The sequence below is a fragment of the Sparus aurata genome, chromosome 5 (assembly GCF_900880675.1).
Source record: "Sparus aurata chromosome 5, fSpaAur1.1, whole genome shotgun sequence".
Classification (NCBI taxonomy): domain Eukaryota; kingdom Metazoa; phylum Chordata; class Actinopteri; order Spariformes; family Sparidae; genus Sparus; species Sparus aurata.
Window position 1 is genome coordinate 29,971,100 of NC_044191.1, and position 21,591 is coordinate 29,992,690.

The 21,591-nt window shown below is 39.7% G+C and overlaps 2 protein-coding genes across 7 annotated transcripts; both read right to left on the bottom strand.

The window, feature by feature from the left end:
- Positions 1-661: 661 nt before the first annotated feature.
- Positions 662-21,395, bottom strand: LOC115581809 (Golgi membrane protein 1-like). Of its 4 annotated transcripts, none has more exons than XM_030417234.1 (12): positions 7,709-7,912; positions 6,408-6,558; positions 5,249-5,428; positions 5,012-5,066; positions 4,779-4,881; positions 4,521-4,644; positions 4,225-4,378; positions 3,867-4,094; positions 3,506-3,637; positions 3,239-3,342; positions 2,778-2,829; positions 662-2,394 (listed from the first exon to the last, which is right to left on the bottom strand). In XM_030417234.1, the coding sequence occupies exons 2-11, from the start codon at positions 6,543-6,545 to the stop codon at positions 2,818-2,820; spliced, it is 1,230 nt and encodes a 409-aa protein (XP_030273094.1). In that variant the 5' UTR covers positions 6,546-6,558; positions 7,709-7,912; the 3' UTR covers positions 662-2,394; positions 2,778-2,817. The 4 variants fall into 4 exon arrangements, with proteins under 4 accessions (XP_030273094.1, XP_030273093.1, XP_030273092.1 ...); XM_030417233.1 differs by lacking the exon at positions 662-2,394 and adding an exon at positions 21,238-21,395 and having other exon boundaries at positions 2,524-2,829; positions 7,709-7,772; XM_030417232.1 differs by lacking the exon at positions 662-2,394 and having other exon boundaries at positions 2,524-2,829; positions 7,709-7,911.
- golm1 (golgi membrane protein 1) lies at positions 13,227-21,358 on the bottom strand. Of its 3 annotated transcripts, XR_003984073.1 has the most exons (12): positions 21,186-21,358; positions 19,721-19,862; positions 18,592-18,771; positions 18,355-18,409; positions 18,122-18,224; positions 17,868-17,991; positions 17,572-17,725; positions 17,215-17,442; positions 16,824-16,985; positions 16,613-16,705; positions 14,275-16,067; positions 13,227-14,201 (listed from the first exon to the last, which is right to left on the bottom strand). XR_003984073.1 is itself a non-coding variant. In XM_030417237.1 (11 exons), exons 2-10 carry the CDS (start codon positions 19,847-19,849, stop codon positions 16,614-16,616), a joined length of 1,227 nt encoding a protein of 408 aa, XP_030273097.1. In that variant the 5' UTR covers positions 19,850-19,862; positions 21,186-21,358; the 3' UTR covers positions 13,227-16,067; position 16,613. The 3 variants fall into 3 exon arrangements, 2 of the variants coding, with proteins under 2 accessions (XP_030273097.1, XP_030273098.1); XM_030417237.1 differs by having other exon boundaries at positions 13,227-16,067; XM_030417238.1 differs by having other exon boundaries at positions 13,230-16,067; positions 16,824-16,982.
- Positions 21,396-21,591: the final 196 nt, after the last annotated feature.

A 21,591-nucleotide genomic window follows, 5' to 3' on the forward strand; every position in this document is an offset into this window, starting at 1 on the left:
ATTCACAACTTTACAGGAAGGATACTGTAGAGATGCTCTCCAGGCCTGCGAACCGTCTGCACTGCTTCAAAACAAATACTACCAGCAACTCCTGAGGACTGAAAAAGCTACAGCCGTCACAAGAACACAATAAAACATGTCTTTCCTGTGGTATTATTATTCTGTCGTTGAATTAATTACTTGCTGGAAAATAATTTCACATTTTCAGACAATACGGCACAAAAATCTAGGATGAAGAATCCTTTTATATTTGTATATTTTGGCTTGGACCGGTAGATTTGGCACAGAAACATTTTAAAATGTGCATTAGTTTACCTATTGCAACATACTGTGCATTAAAAACACTGCTTAAAGTATGGAAGCCCATAGGGAAAAATATTGAAAGGATTTTTCCACATATGTAGGTAATAGTTAAGTAAAACATACAATGAAAATGCAATATTCCAATAAGCATTTTGAGTTCATCCACATACTAGGAATAACTGTTTTATGTTACCTTTACTCCCCTTTATAATGTTCAGTGTGTATTTGGAAAGTTATGACATTATTATGACCATGCATGTAATTTTCCCCCCCGTTATGTTTGATGTTTTTTAGTATTGATCACAAAGTGGTTACACCAAACAACAAATCCCACGTAAAAACACACATGTCCTCTTCATTGTGGTAATAAAAACATTCTTTATTCTCTATATTCATCGATAAAGCCTATGATTATTTAAACCTTTCACAAATTTGTTCAGCAGTTCAAATTGAAATAGAAATTCAAACACAAGTAATCAACAAAAAAAAATCAAAAAAAAAAACAGAAGATCAAATTTATAAAAATCATTTCATTTTCATCTACATTTTCTCTCCAGGTACAAACCGCTAGTTCAGAAAATGGGACTTTTTACACAAATAAGCAGACAAAGCTCTCTGACCAACTAAAGTCGGCACTGTCAGACGACTACACTGAAAACAAATAACAGCAACTTTAAAAAATAAAATAAGAGACTTAAAATTGTTTTTTTTTTTAAATAATCTGGAACAATATTTTCCTCAGCGAGATCATCAAAAGCGCTCCTATTCCATACACGTGTAATTTCTTATAAATATGATGACTGGGCTAAAAATAAGTTATGGTGAAATTCTGTTTTTCATTTTGTCTCTGAAATGAAAAGTCACCAGATTGAGGACTTTGCACTGAAACATTCTCTCCCCTCATGATCTTACAGACTCTTCAATACAACGAACATGTGATCAAGCATTTTGTAAACACACAAACTTGTTCCTTATTCCAATTCATCATACAAAACTTTGATTTTTATAAGAAAAAAATAAATAAAAGAGTGTACGATACCAACTTCTTTCTTCTTTCTCCAACAAATTCATTTCGTTTTGGTAGTTCGATCAAAATAATAAACACACAAAAAACATTTTTTTGTAAAGCCCTTTGAAGCCATTAATGAAAATCTTAAGAGTCGAGAGGAAATCGACACTGCATCTCTGTGTATTCTTCTTTCTTGATATACATGCTGTTATTTAGTCAAAATCAAGTTTGTTTTATTCCTATGCCTGAACCTTTGCATCAAAAGAGAAACGCGTCATGTGCAATTCATCATATGTTGGGAAGCCTCAGGAACAGAAGCAGCTTCCGCCTGACTCTCCAACAAACTCCATCTCAGTACCAGCCAGGTGCTGAATATAATGCCCCCACTGTGTTCTCACCACTTACTGGAGTTACTCAGATTCAGATAAGCAAATAAGGGGAGATAGCCATCGACTAAGTGATTCAGGATACTTGGATGAGATGTCAAAGCATTATGGAAATTATAGCAATACAACTACAACATAAAAGGATTAACTGTGGTTATTTAGTCAAAGTCACCACTTTTAGATAAAACAGAGTACCTGGAAACCTAAATAAATCATCTGTCCTGTATAAAACACAAGGCAACAAAAGATCCCGTCTCTAAATCTAACTTTGTTATTCCTGATGCCTAATGTTAGTTCACGTTTGCACTTATCCGTACGATGTCCAGTCTAGTTCAGCTTCAAGGTAAATGGACTACAGAATGTTAGCACGGCTACTGACTAGTTCACATCTACTGGATTTACAGCAGCCCTCAAGCACGACACACTGTTCCTGCTTCAAGGAAACGTCCTTCATAACGTTACAGCAACTCTCAAAAAAGTCTCCACAAAATATACAGTTCATCCACTTCAGCAGACCAGAGGCAGTATCCACAAAGTGATGTCACAGCATGGCTCTACATCCAACCTCTACTGTGAAGCATGGGGACACTGGTGTACACAGAATGGATAAGGCATAAGATAAGACTGTCAATCAGTATAGATCCTCCAGATGTTCCAAACTCTTCCCTTCATTAAGTACTGGGTGCTTTGTGTCACCTAAACATACCAAAATGATGACCATAATAACAACATCTCACGGTTGTATGTGTACAGTAAAATGCATGTAAACGGAAGTCTTGACACTACACACTTAGCAGATATTTGCATTTTCAGACTCTTTCAGAATATTGTGCACTGAATATGAAGTTTTATATATTCTCGGTATAACACAGAAAACCTGATGTTTGCAAAGGATAATGTATCTGACTACATGCAATGAGATCAAATGTACAGAACGGAATCAAGATCACAAAAGACATTCCAGGCAGCAAATGCTTATGACATTAACCACCGGACCAAATGTCATAAGTCTGTCTTGTTGTCCAACTTCCATCTTTGTTTGTTTTGTGTTCAGTGTGCCTGGAGAGCTGCGTTAATACCTGTTGTGCTGAGGTGTCTAACAGGCTCTGGGCTCCTTTTTCAACTCCAATCCTGCATGAAAAATTCACCTTTGCATTAATAACAAGCATACATGTGTCTATATTTCCTCTTGATGAAGCTACACACTGCCTACAGCACAGTCAAGGTGTATCAAATAGGCAAACATTCAAGATGGACATAACCTAAACACTATTCAATACTTAATCTCATAGCAGCATGTTATGAAAGTAAGGACAAATATGTACATTACAAACAAGGACACTCGCTACATTGTTCCATCTGTATAAATTTAATTGAATTTATGAAAATCAGATATATCTTTGCACACAGTTGCCTTGAAATAAACACTGACAAACCTCAGACAATAGCTTGAAACTTCACTGAAAAAACGTCCGAGCTACAACCATGAAAGTGTGTGAATGTCAGTGAGGCAGGTGTCATTGTGTGTTTCAGTGCGTACCGTCAGTGCGTCTTGAGCAAGTTCAGCTTGTTTGTCTGCTTCATACTCTCCTTCAATCCCATCATCCAATTCATACTGAGTCAGCTCCACCTCCCGCTCCATGTCTATCAGAAGGCACAATGTGGTTATTAATATCAACCACACGCAAATCTTTTTTTTAGTAAAGCATTTGTTAATAACTATCCCTCTTTTCAAGTTTTAACTCAGCACCTTTGATAAACCAAAAAGTTGAACTGATTCAGTTTTATTCTATACAGACACACATACCTCTCTCCGCATCGACTCCAGCCTCTACTTGCTCTTCTGCATCATAATCTTCTGGCTCCTCAGTCTTCTGACCAGCAGGAGTCTCATCGGCCTTCACCTTGCCAGCCAGCATGCCTTCCATCCCAGGGTCTGCTTTTGGCAGCATGAACAAATTGTTGTTTCATAATCAAAACATTCACAATCTTTTCACTGAGAATGTCTGGATAGAATTAACCAACTAGTTCACTGTTTTCAATAGAGAACACTTTCTATTGGCCACTATTAGACCTCAAACCAGCAGTAGCCAATAAGATGTGAAAACACAAGTATGCATGTATTGAATGGGTTTGATTTTCCAAAACATAAAAGTGTGATTCTTTACCTTCTGTCTGGGTGCCGTCTTCATGCACATCCATCAGCTCCATGTCTTTATCGTCAGTCAGATTATTCTTCACAAGTTTGCTGGTCTCTTCTTCACCCTCGTCTGTTGTTACAGCTCCCACTGGTGGTGGCAAAATGTCCTGCTTGACTGCAGCAGCTGAGGGACTCGACTGGGACTCGAGCTCAGAGAAATCCTTAGCTGGACTCAGGTCTGCTGGGGCATCCGGACCTGTGAAATAACAAGGTAGAAAGCAAGGGAAAAATGAGAGTGCACATTTGTTATTCAAGTTTGAATTAAGATATGTACATATTAGTAAAATTAAGGTAGACTGATCCACCAGGTCATCCATGTCTTTTACCTTTTTCCTCGATGATCTCATTGGTCAGTAGCTCAGGTGGTTCATTTGCTTTGGACTGAGAGACACTCTGCGTGTGGCTTACAGCAGTTGCCGTCTTAACTACATCATCCACAGTCATGACAGGTCCGCTTACTGCTCCATTCACTGCAGTGTCCTGTTGAGGAATTGATGCATCATATACAACATTACTATTACTACACCATCAGGGACAGTCACTTTTTAAACAAACCTGCTGCTTCAGTTGACACCAATCTAGTGGAATAACTTGGAGTAACTCTGGTTTTAAGTCAGTGTACCTTTGAGGAGACAGCTGGAGGAGGGACGAGCTTCTCCATTTTCTTCTGAAGTTCAAGTTTAACAGCAGCCACTTTCTCATCACACAACTCCTTCTGGGACAGGACCTGGGAGTGACAATAGGTCCTACACAGGTATACAAACACACACAGTCTCATATATATTCTCTACACTGAGGCAATTCATGATGGCAATGGCAGTTCACACATATATATGATATATATGTAGTTGTAGTGATGTAGCTGCAGTCTTTTTCTTACATGTCATATGTGAGTTTGTTTTTAAGGTTTTTGAGGTTGCCATGGCAACTCTGGGACTCCTTCTGAAGCTTGCCCAGGTCATCGTTTAGCTGATTCAGCTGACCTACAGTACAGACACACAAAACATTAAGAGCTACATAAGAACTGAGTTATTTTATTTTCTACTGAGAATTTGATTGGCTGTCAATGCAATTGACTTTTCAGACATGGAGGTTAAATGTCAAATTTGTCACCTTTGAGTTCCTGTATGGTTTTGGTGCTGGAGGAAATGTTCTGCTGCAGCATGCCCTGGAAGAAAAAACACAACGTCTCTCAATGTCCACAGTGTGTGTCAACTTTTCATGTTTCTAAAGTGTGAACGAGGAAGGAAGAGGTCAAAGAGATATTTTCACAGCTACAAAATTACTCTGCAGTTTACAGACAACAGTTACATGTGTCATTTGTTCCCAGTGTTGTTTTATTTTCTTTACCTTCTCTTGGTTGCAGTTGTCCTGGGCACTTTCCAGCTGTCTCTTGTAGAGGGTCTCCATGTGGTTTAGCTGCTCCTTCTGTCTCATGATCTCCTCCTGGAACTCAGTCTTCTTCAACTCAGCTACTCCTCGCTCTGCTGCTCCACGTCGCACCTGGTCTTCCAACTCGTACAGCTTCGTCTATATCAAACACACAAAGAGGGCTGTGCGTTTGTTGTGTTTATTTATAACATTTAGATAGAGGGGGACGTAACTAAAAGAGTCGTACAGGAAGAAAAAACACTGGGTACTGATAGAAACTCTGGTGATAATGACAAAATATAAAAGCATACTATCTGTGTTTCATGTTTCTTCTTAATTCCACTTAGCCCCAAGACCAGTGGTGCCCAAACGTGACCAAAATGAAAATTTCATGGTGGGCCTCAGGTGCAAATATGCGCGTGCATGGATATGAAATAAAAGTCACATGAAATGAGTTGCATTATTTTTCCTGACCCAAAGATATTTACAAAACAAATCTTCAGATATGTGACAGAATAAATAATCACACGAAACACTAAAGTATCCCAATGTCCCTATTATTCTAGTCTTTCTGCACAAAATGTCACCGCCATGCTCAGATTATAAAATAATTCATATCCCCACACATTAACAAAGCCTTTATCTCACAAAAACAGATTTAACAGACAGATTTATACGGATTCAAATAATATTTTTGGTAATGTTTTTGCTAGAAACATCTGCAGGCCAAAGTGAACCTTTATGGCTGCCCTGCACAGTAAAACAGATCAGAACCGACTGCACAGTTTTTCTACACAACAGAAGAAATGGTTGATTAGACTTACGTATATTACATAACAACACAAGCTTTCCAAAAGGAAAAAAAAAAAAAAAAAAAAAATGGAGACCAAATGAGGAACCGATGAGGTTTACTTCTGCAGGAGAGAATCATGTATCGGTGTTGCGGATCAGCACCAACAAAGTCAGGAAATAACAACTAACTTTTCAAGAATTATGCAACATTTTAATTGCAAATGCATCAAGGTTACGCACATGCTGGAAGCTCAGGGTTTTATTGGTGGATTTGGGGTTGCACGTCACTATGGTTATAACAAGCACAGAAACACACAAACACACTCAGACATACAGATTAACCTACCTGTAGCTCCAGTAGCTCCAGGTTGCGGGAGCTGGACACCCAGTAGTTAAAGCCCAGAAACATGATGCAAGCGATTAGAGTGCCAATCATCAGAGGGGGTGATATTCCTCCACGATGGCCGTTTCCCAGCCCACCCATAGCTGTCTAGAAACTGGACACACACAAACCACGGTCAGCGTTAGAACTGTGAGCCCTCTGTGAGCTCTGAATTACACTTTCAAATTGGTCGGCAGACATGAGGTTAATTCTTGCTGATGTCATGAGTAAGGTCATTTAAGGAGTGTTATGGATTAAGGAAGTTGGTTATTAACAAACAAAAAGCTCACTGTCAGGCTTGCAAGTAGCGGTGGGATACTACCAAGTCACACCAAGCTCATGTCAAAAAACACAGAATATAAACTAATACAGGAAATGTCTGACAATATAGAGATGCAACTTTTATTACAAACGTTGTACAGTCTATACTCAACACAATGGAACAGAAAGAAGATCTCAGTTTGTTCCCAACAATGCTGACTCAATTAAAATGTCTGCAGGTTGCTGGGAAAGGACACATTCCCAGGGACCCATGGGGGCCGAAACACAACTGCTCTTCACACGTACACAGACAACATACTCTCACTTCACTGCACAGTATCAGGTTTTCTGGTGGTGGCTATGTATACTGTCCATGTCACTAATACGCCCAACCCTGCCTTTCCCTGTATGAGTCCCTCCCACCATGCAAATAATCCATGAAAAAAAAAATGTTAATAGGTCACTAAAATGACTGATTTCTCACAGACTAAAATAATAACAGACATCATTATAGAATCCTTAAACACTGGCTATAAATTACCACATAACCATGAAGATATTGAGATAAGTGTCATATCTGGGATCAGCTGTGATTTCTCTCAGGAGAAAGATGTGGATAGATTTAGCAAGCAAACGATGCTGTTGCTATTAAATGTCGACGACTCCCAGTCAGACAGCAGACAGCAGCAGTAACGTTAGCGTGGCCGAAGAGAGTCACCTCAGTTCAAGATTAGGAACGAGCACTGGGATGCGATGAAGGAAATGTTGGGTGTGTGTGTGTGTGTGTGTGTGTGTGTGTGTGTGTGTGTGTGTGCTACCAAATCACAGCACAGGCCCGACAGCAGCAGGTTAGACTAAGCAACATTTAGCCATTCAAGTCGAAACACAACCAGCGTTGTGACTGTACGTTGCAAGCTAACGTTTGGCGTCGTTAGCATTTAGCGTTAATGTAAAATAGAAATGTAAAAATAGCATTTACGCTATTAACTAGACTATCTACTTACCCAGTAGACTCAAGAGTCACGAAACAGGAATTGAATGTTGTGCCCGGAAGATGTGGTGATACTTGTGGTGATATATTCCACTATCTGGTCGCGTTTGTTCGATAATAACAGCGCATTTCCGTCAGGTTGTTAGCTCGTCGTCATTATTTCCATGGAAACAGTAGACTCCCTCTGTGATGTGCCTGGTTAGGATGCTGCCTTTGTCCGCTGTAAGAAAAAAAAAAGATTTTGGTGTGAACCATCATTTCAGTGATAAAAAAAAAAAAAAAGTACATCTAATGTACAAAGTGCTTCTGTAAGATTCATTTCTTGATTGAAATGACATAATGAGATTTCTACTACCGTCGATATTACTATTTTAATGTCAATGCGTTTGATTGTCCGACCATCTGATTACGGAATTTTATAGTTTGCAGAGAGCACATTAAGGCACCACGGGCAACTGTTTAAGACAGACCCAGTGTTCCTGAAAATGTTTGGACTTAATTAATACATTAAAATGGAATAAAATAAAAAACAAACATTTGAAATATATTTTCTATTTTAGTTTTTTTTTTTTTAATACAGAAATGAATTATAAATAACAATCAACTGATAGGTAATTTCTGTTAAAATATTTGCTCAGACTAATTTTATGATAATAAAAACATTTTTGATTCAACAACGTAAGATCTAAAGCACATAATTATGTGTCATATGTACTCCTGCATCACAATTGAGTAATTTATGAGCTGATGAATTTTTCATACATGAGGAAAATTACATTTTTAATCCAGTTATTGTTGTAAACACACAATTACAAAATATACAAAAGACAATTGGCGACAACAAACAAGTCTTGTCATCCCAAACACAAAATTTCCAACAAAAAATAAGTTAGGTTGCTGATATCTTCCCATTAAAAAGCATGAATCAGTCACTTTGTTTTTTTCTCAGCTTTTTTTTCTCCTTTTCTTTTTTTAAAGGTATGAACTATCGTGGTCAAATATTTAGACGACAATGAATTTCCACATGTATCGTGTGCGCTTATCCTCCGTTACTGCAGGTGCATCATCTGTTTCAACACACTATAGCGTCAAAAATAGATTATAAAAAGGTTTGGGTGTGTACAAATAGGTTAAGGCTTTGGACGAGAAGCATCCCTCCACAGTTTGTGATCTCTTTCAGTGAATAATCCAGTCCCAGAGATCAGCTGAGATACAGTATAAAACCCCTCCACTTAGTTTATACTTTCACTTTCATCCATTTCCTGATTGTGTGTTCATATCGCTGATACAGCAACTTCCTCTTCATTTCCTGAGATATTGGCTGTGTCTCAATTCAGGGGCAGCATCCTTCAAGGACCCATCCTTCGCCGCCAGCAAAGGCAGGGTCCTTCAGAGAGAACCTGCAGGCAGCGTCAGCCTGTTGTTAAATGGGGCAGTCTAGCCGTTGCGTCACCAGATGTTCCCGCCCCCTGCCCGTATGTCACTATTTCTGAAAGTGACAAGAAGAGTAAAGTTTCTGTCAGATATGTTATTATGAAATTATTATTCTTGCCTCTTTCTTAACTAAATAACAGAAATAATGTCAGGATTGTCCTCTGGAGCAGAGAAGAACCTCTCCATCCTCTCTGCAGCCTCATGTCCTTCTTCTTCCTCCTTCCTCCTCGAAGCAAGAGAAAAAGTCAACACAAGATCACATTAACACAGGGATGTCTCAAAGATTTACAAAAAGCATCAGCTTTTTCAAAAGGAACGACAAGCAAGAGTGAAGAAAATAAAAGGTGTCATCATTGTTTTAAAGGAGCTTATGGAGAATGATGACAATGTTTCACAGGTGCAAAATCAACTGGACATTTTGATGTAACTGCATGGTGAGGCAACTTCCCTGCATGCGTCACTGGTGGAAATATTACCTGAGGTTGAAAAGGAAAAACAAAGTCTGGTTTGCAAGCATCAATAAATGCAACAAAGGATTTGTCGAGGATGTGAAATCCTGGCTCTCTGAAACAAAGAGACCAGCCTCAAGACATGCAACAAATGACAATGCGGAGAGACAACCAAGTAATAAAAAACGTGAAAATCCTCCAATCTTGCCACTGCATGAGCCACATCTGGACAGTAACAGCTCGAAGTGGAGACAGCATCTGCCCAGGCGAGGATGGAGGTCCTAAAAGTCTCAGAAAGCATTGTGAGAGGCAGCAGATGTAAAAAATCGGATGGCATGGAATCCTACATGGCCAGAGGGGAGTTTGCAGTCAGTCCACATGCTCACGTGCCAGTTGTTGACAACAGTAACAATTTGCTATCCATAATGGCAAGGCATACTGAAATTTCTGCTCTGCTGGCGCAACAACATAACATATCTCATTTGCCAGAAAGAGAGATCCAGGTGTTTGATGGCAAACCTCTTCACTATCACGCCTTTTATAAGAGCCTTCGTGCGCAACATAGAAGAAAGGACAGAGGATGCTGGAGACTGTCTGCACTTTCTCGCACAGTATACAAGAGGAGAACCGCGAGAGCTTGTGCGAAGCTGCCAACAAATGCCTGCAGACAGAGGATACCGAAAGGCAAAGGCTTTGTTGGACGAGCATTTTGGGAATGAACAAAGGATTGCTTCAGCTTATTTGGACAAAGCACTCTCATGGCCTGTGGTTAAAGCAGAGGATGCTAAATCTCTCCAAGCTTATGGTCTCTTCTTAACAGGATGTTGTAACGCGATGGATGACATACAGTATATGTCTGAACTTAGCATGCCTGCAAACATGCTGACGGTGATCAAGAAGTTGCCGTACAAGCTGAGAGATGAATGGAGATCACTAGCTTGTGGTATTCAAGAGACCCGCCATCGATGAGCTACTTTCCCTGACATTGTGAGTTTCATTGAGCGTCAGGTAAAAATCGCAACAGACCCTGTATTTGGCAATATACAGGACACTCCAAAGACAATACAAATTAAAGACGGCAGCAAAGATAACTATCAGCGTCGCACACGAAACTGAGGAGGTAGTTTTGCAACTACGGTAACATCGGTTGATGGAAAGGCCCATGTGAAAAAGGAAGGAGCCCCACTGGACAAAAGGACCTGCTTTTATACTGCAAGGGTGAACATGCATTGGAGTTGTGTTCTCTATTGGGAAAGAGGGCACATAAAGAGAAGATCACTTTTCTGAAAGAGCATGGAGTCTGCTTCGGCTGTCTGTGCATAGGGCACATGAGTAAGGACTGCAGGAGGCAACTGTCATGTAAAACATGTAGAGCTAGACACACTAGCATGCTTCATATTCACCCAAAAAACAAGGACCATGATGAAAATCAATAGGCATGGCAGATACAAACAGCAGTGGGCAGCTCTCTGGTGGCGGTGCATAGTAGTGGTCTCACTGGGTCCGGTGACCATGACTGCAAGCTCTCCATCATGCCAGTCGAGGTCAAGTCTAAAAAAGGTCACAAAATTGTGGAAACGTATCCACTTCTTGGACCAAGGCAGCTCTGGCCCGTTTTGTACATCAAGTCTCATGAATAAACTGAATGTTTCAGGAAGAGGAACAAAAATTCTCTTACGCACTATGGGCCAAGAAAAGTTTGTGGGAAGTTGCATTGTATCGGATCTGGAGGTAGCTGGCCTGGAAAGCGACCTTTACTGTGACTTGCCAGACGTCTTTACACAGGGAAAAAATGTCTGTGTGCAGGAGCCATATAGCACGGGAGCAGGATCTGGTGAGATGGCCATATTTGCGAGGGGTACACCTACCTGAAAGAGAGTGACGTAGACGTAGACCGTTCAGTACATAGTAGGACGTTACGACGTACAAAAGAATAAAAGCATTTATTTTGATGGGGTGGGCCATGTTGCAAAACCTCGTAGATAATTACAACTTCAGAATTAAACAATGCAATTGTTGTTAGTTTTAATTTACTTGGGTGAAAGCGAGCGCTGTTTCTCCGCCTTCGCTGAATGAATGCGCGCTCCCGCGGCCAGGGGAAACAATTTCTGTCGGGGATACATTGGCACAACACCTGTTCCTAACTGGGTCGGTACCAGGGTACCGTTAAGATTCTGGACAAACGGTACAGTTATCGGTACTTTTTTCTTTTCTTTTTTTGATGATTTTTTTTAATCGGTTTTTGACATGGATGTTTTTTGAACGTCTACCCAACTGTAATGACTACAAACTTAACAACAAACTCTGTGACTTAATGTCGCAGGAACGAAACCGTCTGCTGCTGCCACGGCACTGCAGTCTTTAGCGTTAGCCGGGCGTATTTGTGATTGCATAGCTTCTGTTCTGTTGAAGCTTTATTATTACCTTGTGGTAATAAAAAGAAGGTTGAATCTTTTAACATGTAAAGTCTTTATTTTTTTACACAAAATTACATGTTGTAGTATCGATAACAGTATCGATAAGTATCGATAAGTATCGGTATCGGCATCGATAAAAAGTATTGTATCGGTACCGATAAGGAGTATCAGTATCGGTATCAATAAAATCCTAAAGGTATACATCCTAGACACAATAGGTTCAAACACCAAAGCTGCTCAGTTTGGAAATTACTCAGAACAACTAAATTCTGCATATATTGTTCACATTTTTGCTCTCCAGCCAACCAGTTTGGTACTCACGCTACATTTACCTTCTCCACCTCAGTGAATTTTTATCTTGCTTTATTACATTTAGCTGAGGCAGCCTCGAGGGGAAGATTACTTTGTAATTACTAAATTAGACCTATGTTAAACTTTATTTTTACTCAGACCATCCCATCATGATGGGCTTTGAGCCACTGGTAAACCAGAGATTGCTGCCGCCCACCTTTCCTCGCTACGCCAAGATCATTAAGAGGGAGGACATGGTGGCCTACTTTGGCAAACTCATCGAACGCATCAAGACCGTGTGTGACATGATCAACACCTGCATGGCATACTGGTAAACTCACACGTCCAGATTGCTATTCCATAATGTTTATTCCCAAATTTGCTTTATAATGTGGAATTTATGTACCACATGTTAAGCTGTTTATCACGTCAACGATGAAGGCAAATTAATATTGTCTTTGTGCTCTTACCAGGACTTGGGAGTTTATATACATAAATAAAAAAATATAACGCGATAATATAATCTTAGTAAAAACTGTCTGTTTATGTACAAGAACTAAACAGATTGTCTTCCAACATCCAGACGACGTTCTTGATAGATAATAAGAAAGTGTTTGGGACCCACCTGATGCAAGACATGATTAAAGATGCTCTGAGATACTTCGTCAAAGGATTTCTTTCCACATATGTAGGTAAAAGTTAAGTAAAGAATGCAATAATCCAATAAGCATTTTCAGTTTCATAACTCATCCACATACATGAATAACTGTTTTGTTACTGTTACTCCCCTTTATAATGTTCAGTGCGTATTTGGAAAGTTATGACATTATTATGACCATGCATGTAATTTTTCCCCTGTTGTGTTTCATGTTTTTTAGAATTTATCACCAAGTGGTTACACCAAACAACAAATCCAAAATAAAAAACACACGTGTCCTCATTGTGATAATAAAAACATTCTTTATTCTCTATATTCATCGATAAAGCCTATGATTATTAAAACCTTTCAAAAATTTGTTCAGCAGTTCAAAATAAAATACAAATTCAAACACATGAAATCAACAAAAGAAAACAAGATCAAATTTATAAAAATCATTTCATATTCATCGTAATTTTCTCTCCAGGTACAGAACGCTAGTTCAGAAAATGGGACTTTTTACACAAATAAGCAGACAAAGCTCTCTGACGAAATAAAGTCGGCAGTGTCAGACGACTACACTGAAAACAAATGACAGCAACTTTTAAAAAAATAAAATGCCAGACTTAAAAATGTTTTAAAAAAAAGAAAAATCTGGAACAATATTTTCCTCAGCGAGATCATTGAAAGCACTCCTATTCCATACACGTGTCATTTCTTATAAATATGATGACTGGGCTAAAAATAAGTTACAGTGAAATTCTGTTTTTCATTTCTCCTTCCTCAAATGAAAAATCGCCAGATTGAGGACTTTGCACTGAACGTTTTTTCCTCCCCATTATCTTACGGACTCTTCAATACAATACACATTTGGTCAAGCATTTTGTAAACCTACAAAAGTTGTTCCTTGTTCCAATACATTAAACAACACTTTGATTTTTATAAGGAAACATAAATAAAAGAGTGTACTACACCAACTTCGGTCTTCTTTCTCCAACAATTTTTTTTTTTTTTTTGATAGTTCAATCAAAAAACACAAGAAAAAGTTTTGAAGTGTTTTTGTAACTTTGAAGCCATGAATGAAAATCTGAAGAGTTGAGGGGAAATCGACACTGCATCTCTGTATATTCTTCTTTCTTGATATAATATGTTGTTATTTAGTCAAAATCAAGTTTGTTTTATTCCTATGCCTGAACCTTTGCATCAAAAGAGAAACTCGTCATGTGCAATTCATCATATGTTGGGAAGCCTCAGGAACAGAAGCAGCTTCCGCCTGAACTTGCAATAGTAGGGCTGAAGACGTTGGAAATAAAACTGATATGGGGTTTTTTAAGCGATCAAATTTCAGTACTCTCCTGCAAACCCCATCTCAGTACCAGCCAGGTGCTGAGTATAATGCCCCCACTGTGTTCTCACCACTTACTGGAGTTACTCAGATTCAGATAAGCAAATAAGGGGAGATAGCCGTCGACTAAGTGATTCAGGATACAAAGCATTATGGAAATTACAGCAATACAACGACAACATAAAAGGATTAACTGTGGTTATTTAGTCAAAGTCACCACTTTTAGATAAAGCAGAGTACCTGGAAACCTAAATAAATCATCTGTCCTGTATAAAACACAAGGCAACAAAAGATCCTGTCTCTAAATCTAACTTTGTTATTTCTGATGCCTAATGTTAGTTCACGTTTGCACTTATCCGTACGATGTCCAGTCTACTTCAGCTTCAAGGTAAATGGACTACAGAATGTTAGCACGGCTGCTGACTAGTTCACATCTACTGGATTTACAGGAGCCCTCAAGCACGACACGCTGTTCCTGCTTCAAGGAAACGTCCTTCATAACGCTACAGCAACTCTCAAAAAAGTCTCCACAAAATATACAGTTCATCCACTTCAGCAGACCAGAGGCAGTATCCACAAAGTGATGTCACAGCATGGCTCTACATCCAACCTCTACTGTGAAGCATGGGGACACTGGTGTACACAGAATGGATAAGGCATAAGATAAGACTGTCAATCAGTATAGATCCTCCAGATGTTCCAAACTCTTCCCTTCATTATAATCTAAAACTGGTTTTCTGTCTTACTGATGTGTGATGTTGATCTGACGCTTCAGGAATGATTTCTCATTGATCAAAAAAGTCTATTTACATCAATTATGATATAGTTTGTTTAGACCTGACAAAGATACACCTGTATATATAATCCAGAAGGTGATGAAGCCAACCTTACTTTTCTCAGCTTTCTTGGCTACACGCTAATCAGAAGAAGCTGTTATCGGTTTCCCAATCAACATTAAATTGTCTGAAAAGAACCTCAGCACATTTCCTTTCTTTGCTGCATTTATGGGAAGCTTCATTTGCATTAACTGGTCATTGATCTGATGTCAGCGTTCTTTCTAGGAGAGACTCTGTAGAGGAGCAACTTGAGGCGTTGTTTAAGACGCTGTTGATGCTGTAAGAGGGAGGAGGTCTGTGCTGCAGAGCCTGTCGCTGGGATCATATTTGACACTTCATAACCCTATAAGGGTCTGCACTTATATTTCATTCAAGTTACAATCATTAAAGAGTGAACATAAACAAAACGCCTAAATCACATAAATAAAATCTGCTGAATTCCAGGCATGTTGACATGTAGAGATGAAGAGTAGGTGATATGAGAGTACTCGGGTAGTACTGGGTGCTTTGTGTCACCTAAACACACCGAAATGATTGTGGCAGTCACCACCATAATAACAACATCTCACGGCTGTATGTGTACAGTAAAACGCATGTAAACGGAAATATTGACACTACACACTTAGCAGATATTTGCATTTTCTCTCTTTCAGAATATTGTGCACTGAATATGAAATTTTATATATTCTCGGTATAACACATAAAATCCTGATGTTTGCAAAGGATAATGTATCTGACTACATGTAATGAGATCAAATGTACAGAACGGAATTAAGATCACAAAAGACATTCCAGGCAGCAAATGCTTATGACATTAACCACCGGACCAAATGTCATAAGTCTGTCTTGTTGTCCAACTTCCATCTTTGTTTGTTTTGTGTTCAGTGTGCCTGGAGAGCTGCGTTAAAAACCTGTTGTGCTGAGGTGTGTAACAGGTCCTGGGCTCCTTCTTCAACTCCAGCCCTGCATGAAAAATTCACTTTTGCATTAATAACAAACATATTATATGCTTGAATTTCCTCTTGATGAAGCTACACACTGCCTACAGCACAGTCAAAGATCTAAAACTGCTGCATAAACTCTTATTTAGGAAATAAATGCAATCAGGCACAAAGGTGCGTCAAGTAGGCAAACATTCAAGATGGACATGACCTAAACACTTTTCAAAACTTTATCTCGTGGCAGCATGTTATGAAAGTACAGACTTATGTTTTGTTTATGCTATATTGTTCCGTGTTATATTTTTAATTGAATCAATCATCCGTGTGGACTTTATAAAGTGATATCATCATACTGTATTGTTGGTTTAGCTGCATGTAGCTACGGTGCAGATAGACCTGCAGGCTTTTACGAAAATCAGATGTATCTTTGCACACAGTTGCCTTGAAATAAACACCCACAAACCTCAGACAATAGCTTGAAACTTCACTGAAAAAACGTCCGAGCTACAACCATGTAAGTGTGTGAATGTCAGTGAGGCAGGTGGCAGTGTGTGTTCCGGTGCATACCTTAGACTTGAGCAAGTTCAGCTTGTTTGTCTGCTTCAAACTCTCCTTCGTTCTCATCATCCCCGTTATAGTCAGCCAGCTCCTGCTCCAAGTCTATCAGAGGGCACAATGTGGTTATTAATATACTATCTCTCTTTTCAAATTTTAGCTCTGCACCTTTGATAAACCAGAGTGGAACTGGTTCAGTTTTATTCTATACAGACATACATACCTAAACTTTCTGGTCGTTTGTTTTGCTGTTGTCTCTCCGCATCGACTCCAGCCTCTACTTGCTCTTCTGCATCATAATCTTCTGGCTCCTCAGTCTTCTGACCAGCAGGAGTCTCATCGGCCTTCACCTTGCCAGCCAGCATGCCTTCCATCCCAGGGTCTGCTTTTGGCAGCATGAACAAATTGTTGTTTCATAATCAAAACATTCACAATCTTTTCACTGAGAATGTCTGGATAGAATTAACCAACTAGTTCACTGCTTTTAATAGGGAACACTTTCTATTGGCCACTATTAGACCTCAAACCAGCAGTAGCCAATAAGATGTGAAAACACAAGTATGCATGTATTGAATGTGTGTGATTTTCCAAAACATAAAAGTGTGACTCTTCACCTTCTGTCTGGGTGCCGTCTTCATGCACATCCATCAGCTCCATGTCTTTATCGTCAGTCAGATTATTCTTCACAAGTTTGCTGGTCTCTTCTTCACCCTCGTCTGTTGTTACAGCTCCCACTGGTGGTGGCAAAATGTCCTGCTTGACTGCAGCAGCTGAGGGACTCGACTGGGACTCGGGCTCAGAGAAATCCTTAGCTGGACTCAGGTCTGCTGGGGCATCCGGACCTGTGAAATAACAAGGTAGAAAGCAAGGAAAATGAGAGTGCACATTTGTTACTCAAGTCTGATAAAAAAATATGTACAGATAAGTAAAATTAAGGTAGACTGATCCACCAGGTCATCCATGTCTTTTACCTTTTTCCTCGATGATCTCATTGGTCAGTAGCTCAGGTGGTTCATTTGCTTTGGACTGAGAGACACTCGGCATGTGGCTTACAGCAGTTGCCGTCTTAACTACATCGTCCACAGTCATGACAGGTCCACTTACTGCTCCATTCACTGCAGTGTCCTGTTGAGGAATTGATGCATCATATACAACATTACTATTACTACACCATCAGGGACACTCACTTTTTAAACAAACCTGCTGCTTCAGTTGACACCAATCTAGTGGAATAACTTGGAGTAACTCTGGTTTTAAGTCAGTGTACCTTTGAGGAGACAGCTGGAGGAGGGACGAGCTTCTCCATTTTCTTCTGAAGTTCAAGTTTAACAGCAGCCACTTTCTCATCACACAACTCCTTCTGGGAGAGGACCTGGGAGTGACAATGGGTCCTACACAGGTATACAAACACACACAGTCTCATATATATTCTCTACACTGAGGCAATTCATGATGGCAATGGCAGTTCACACATATGATATATATGACGTTGCAGTGATGTAGCTGCAGTCTTTTTCTTACATGTCATATGTCAGTTTGTTGTTAAGGGTTTTGATGTTGCCTTGGCAACTCTGCAGCTCCTTCTGAAGCTTGCCCAGGTCATCGTTTAGCTGATTCAGCTGACCTACAGCACAGACACAGGAAACATTAAGAGCTACATAAGAACTGAGTTATTTTATTTTCTACTGAGAATTTGATTGGCTGTCAATGCAATTTACTTTTCAGACATGGAGGTTAAATGTTAAATTTGTCACCTTTGAGTTCCTGTATGGTTTTGGTGCTGGAGGAAATGTTCTGCTGCAGCATGCCCTGGAAGAAAAAACACAACGTCTCTCAATGTCCACAGTGTGTGTCAACTTTTCATGTTTCTAAAGTGTGAACGAGGAAGGAAGAGGTCAAAGAGATATTTTCACAGCTACAAAATTACTCTGCAGTTTACAGACAACAGTTACATGTGTCATTTGTTCCCAGTCTAGTTTTATTTTCTTTACCTTCTCTTGGTTGCAGTTGTCCTGGGCACTTTCCAGCTGTCTCTTGTAGAGGGTCTCTATGTGGTTTAGCTGCTCCTTCTGTCTCATGATCTCCTCCTGGAACTCAGTCTTCTTCAACTCAGCTACTCCTCGCTCTGCTGCTCCACGTCGCACCTGGCCTTCCAACTCGTACAGCTTCGTCTATATCAAACACACAAAGAGAGTTGTGTGTTTGTTGTGTTTATTCATAACATTTAGATAGAGGGGGACGTAACTAAAACAGTCGTACAGGAAAAAAAAACACTGGGTATTGATAGAAACTCAGGTGGTGATAACAAAATATAAAAGCATACTATCTGTGTTTCATGTTTCTTCTTAATTTCACTTAGCCCCAAGACCAGTGGTGCCCAAACGTGACCAAAACGAAAATTTCATGGTGGGCCTCAGGTGTAAATATGCGCTCAAGTTTTTGCTGACCAAAAGATATTCACAAAACAAATCTTCAGATATGTGACAGAATAAATAATCACACGAAACACTAAAGTATCCCAATATCCCTATTATTCTAGTCTTCCAGAACAAAATGTCACCGCCATGCTCAGATCATAAAATAATTAATAGCCCCACACATTAACAAAGCCTTTATCTCACAAGGAACAGATTTCTACAGATACAAATGATATTTTTGATGGTGTTTTTTCTTTGTATTTTTTTGCTAGAGACATCTGCAAGCCAAAGTGAGCCTTTATAGCTGCCTTATCCCTGCCCTGCACAGTAAAAAGACATCAGAACCAACAGCACAGTTTTTCTACACAACAGAAGAAATGGTTGATTAGCCTTAAGTATATTACATAACATCACAAGCTTTCCAACAGAGAAAAAACAAAAAAACTGGAGATCAAATGAGGAACCGATGAGGTTTGCTTCTGCAGAAGAGAATCATGTATCGGTGTTGAGGATCTGCACCAGCAAAGTCAGGAAATAACAACTAACTTTTCAAAAAAAATTTGCTCCGCATTTAAATTGCAAATGCATCAAGGTTTGGCAAATGCTGGAGGCTCAGGGTTTTATTGGAGGAACTGGGGTTGCACGTCACTATGGTAGTAACAAGCACAGAAACACACACACTCAGACATACAGATTAACCTACCTGTAGCTCCAGGTTGCGGGAGCTGGACACCCAGTAGTTAAAGCCCAGAACCAGGATGCAGGCGATTAGAGCGCCAATCATCAGAGGGGGTGATCTTCCTCCACGACGGCCGTTTCCCAGCCCACCCATAGCTGTCTAGAAACTGGACACACACAAACCACAGCCAGCGTGAGAACTGCGAGCCCTCTGTGAGCTCTGAATTACACTTTCAAATTGGTCGGCAGACATGAGGTTAAATCTTGCTGATGTCATGAGTAAGGTCATTTAAGGAGTGTTATGGATTAAGGAAGTTGATTATTAACAAACAAAAAAGCTCACTGTCAGGCCTGCAAGTAGCGGTGGGATACTACCAAGTCACACCAAGCTCATGTCAAAAAACACAGGAAAAAAACAAATACAGGAAATGTCTGACCATATAGAGATGCAACTTTTATGTACACATACAAAAGCCGTACACTCTATACTCAACACAATGGAACAGAAAGAAGATCTCAGTTTGTTCCCAACAATGCTGACTTAATTAAAATGTCTGCAGGTTGCTGGGAAAGGACACATTCCCAGGGACCCATGGGGGCCGAAACACAACTGCTCTTCACACATACACAGACAACATACTCTCACTTCACTGCACAGTATCAGGTTTTCTGGTGGTGGCTATGTATACTGTCCATGTCACCAATATGCCCAACCCTGCCTTTCCCTGTATGGGTCCCTCCCACCATGCAAATGATCCATGAAAATGAAAAAAAATGTAAATAAGTCACTAAAATGACTGACTTCTCAGAGACTAAACTACAAAAAGACACCATTGTAGAATCCTAAAACACTGGCTATAAATTAGCACAAAGATATTGAGATAAGTGTCATATCTGGGATCAGCTGTGATTTAACTCAGGAGGAAGAGGTGGATAGATTTAGCAAGCAAACGATGCTGTTGCTATTAAATGTCGACGACTCCCAGTCAGACAGCAGCAGTAACGTTAGCGTGGCCGAAGGGAGTCACCTCAGTTCAAGATTAGGAATGAGCACTGGGATGGGATGAAGACAATGTTGGTGTGTGTGTGCTACCAAATCACAGCACAGGCCCGACAGCAGCAGGTTAGACGTGTTTTTTAGCCCCGGGGCCGAGCCTCTTCTTACTAATGCCACTATTAAAATTGAACAGCAAGCCAAAAGGTCCCTCGTATGATTGATAAGATGAATTAAGGTCAGGAATGCGCTTGTGCCGCTAAAGCTGGTGATAACAGTCATCACACAGACTTACTAGATTTGTAGAGGACATATGTTAGTCTTATTTATAAATAATAATAATAAATGAAAGCCGTACTGATAAAAAAGGGTACGAAACTAAGCAACATTTAGCCAGTCAAGTCGAAATACAACCAGCGTTGTGAATCTACGATGCAAGCTAACGTTTGGCGTCGTTAGCATTTAGCTAACGCTATTAGCTAGAATATCTACTTACCCAGTAGACTTAAGAGTCACGAAACAGGAATTGAATGTTGTGCCCGGAAGATGTGGTGATACTTGTGGTGATATGTTCCACTATATGGTCGCGTTAGTTCGATAATTAACAGCGCATTTCCGCCAGGGTGTTAGCTCGTCTTCATTATTTCCATACAAACAGTAGACTGACTCCCTCTGTGTTGTGCCTGGGTCGGATGCTGCCTTTGATCGCTATAAGAAAAAAATGATTTTGGTGCAATCCATCATTTCAGTGAAAAAATAACTGAAAAATACATCTAATGTACAAAGTGCTTCTATAAGATTCATTTCTAGATTTAAATGATATAATGAGATTTCTACTACCGTCGAAATTACTTTTTATATGTCAAAGCATTTGATTGTTCGACCGTCTGATTACGGAATTT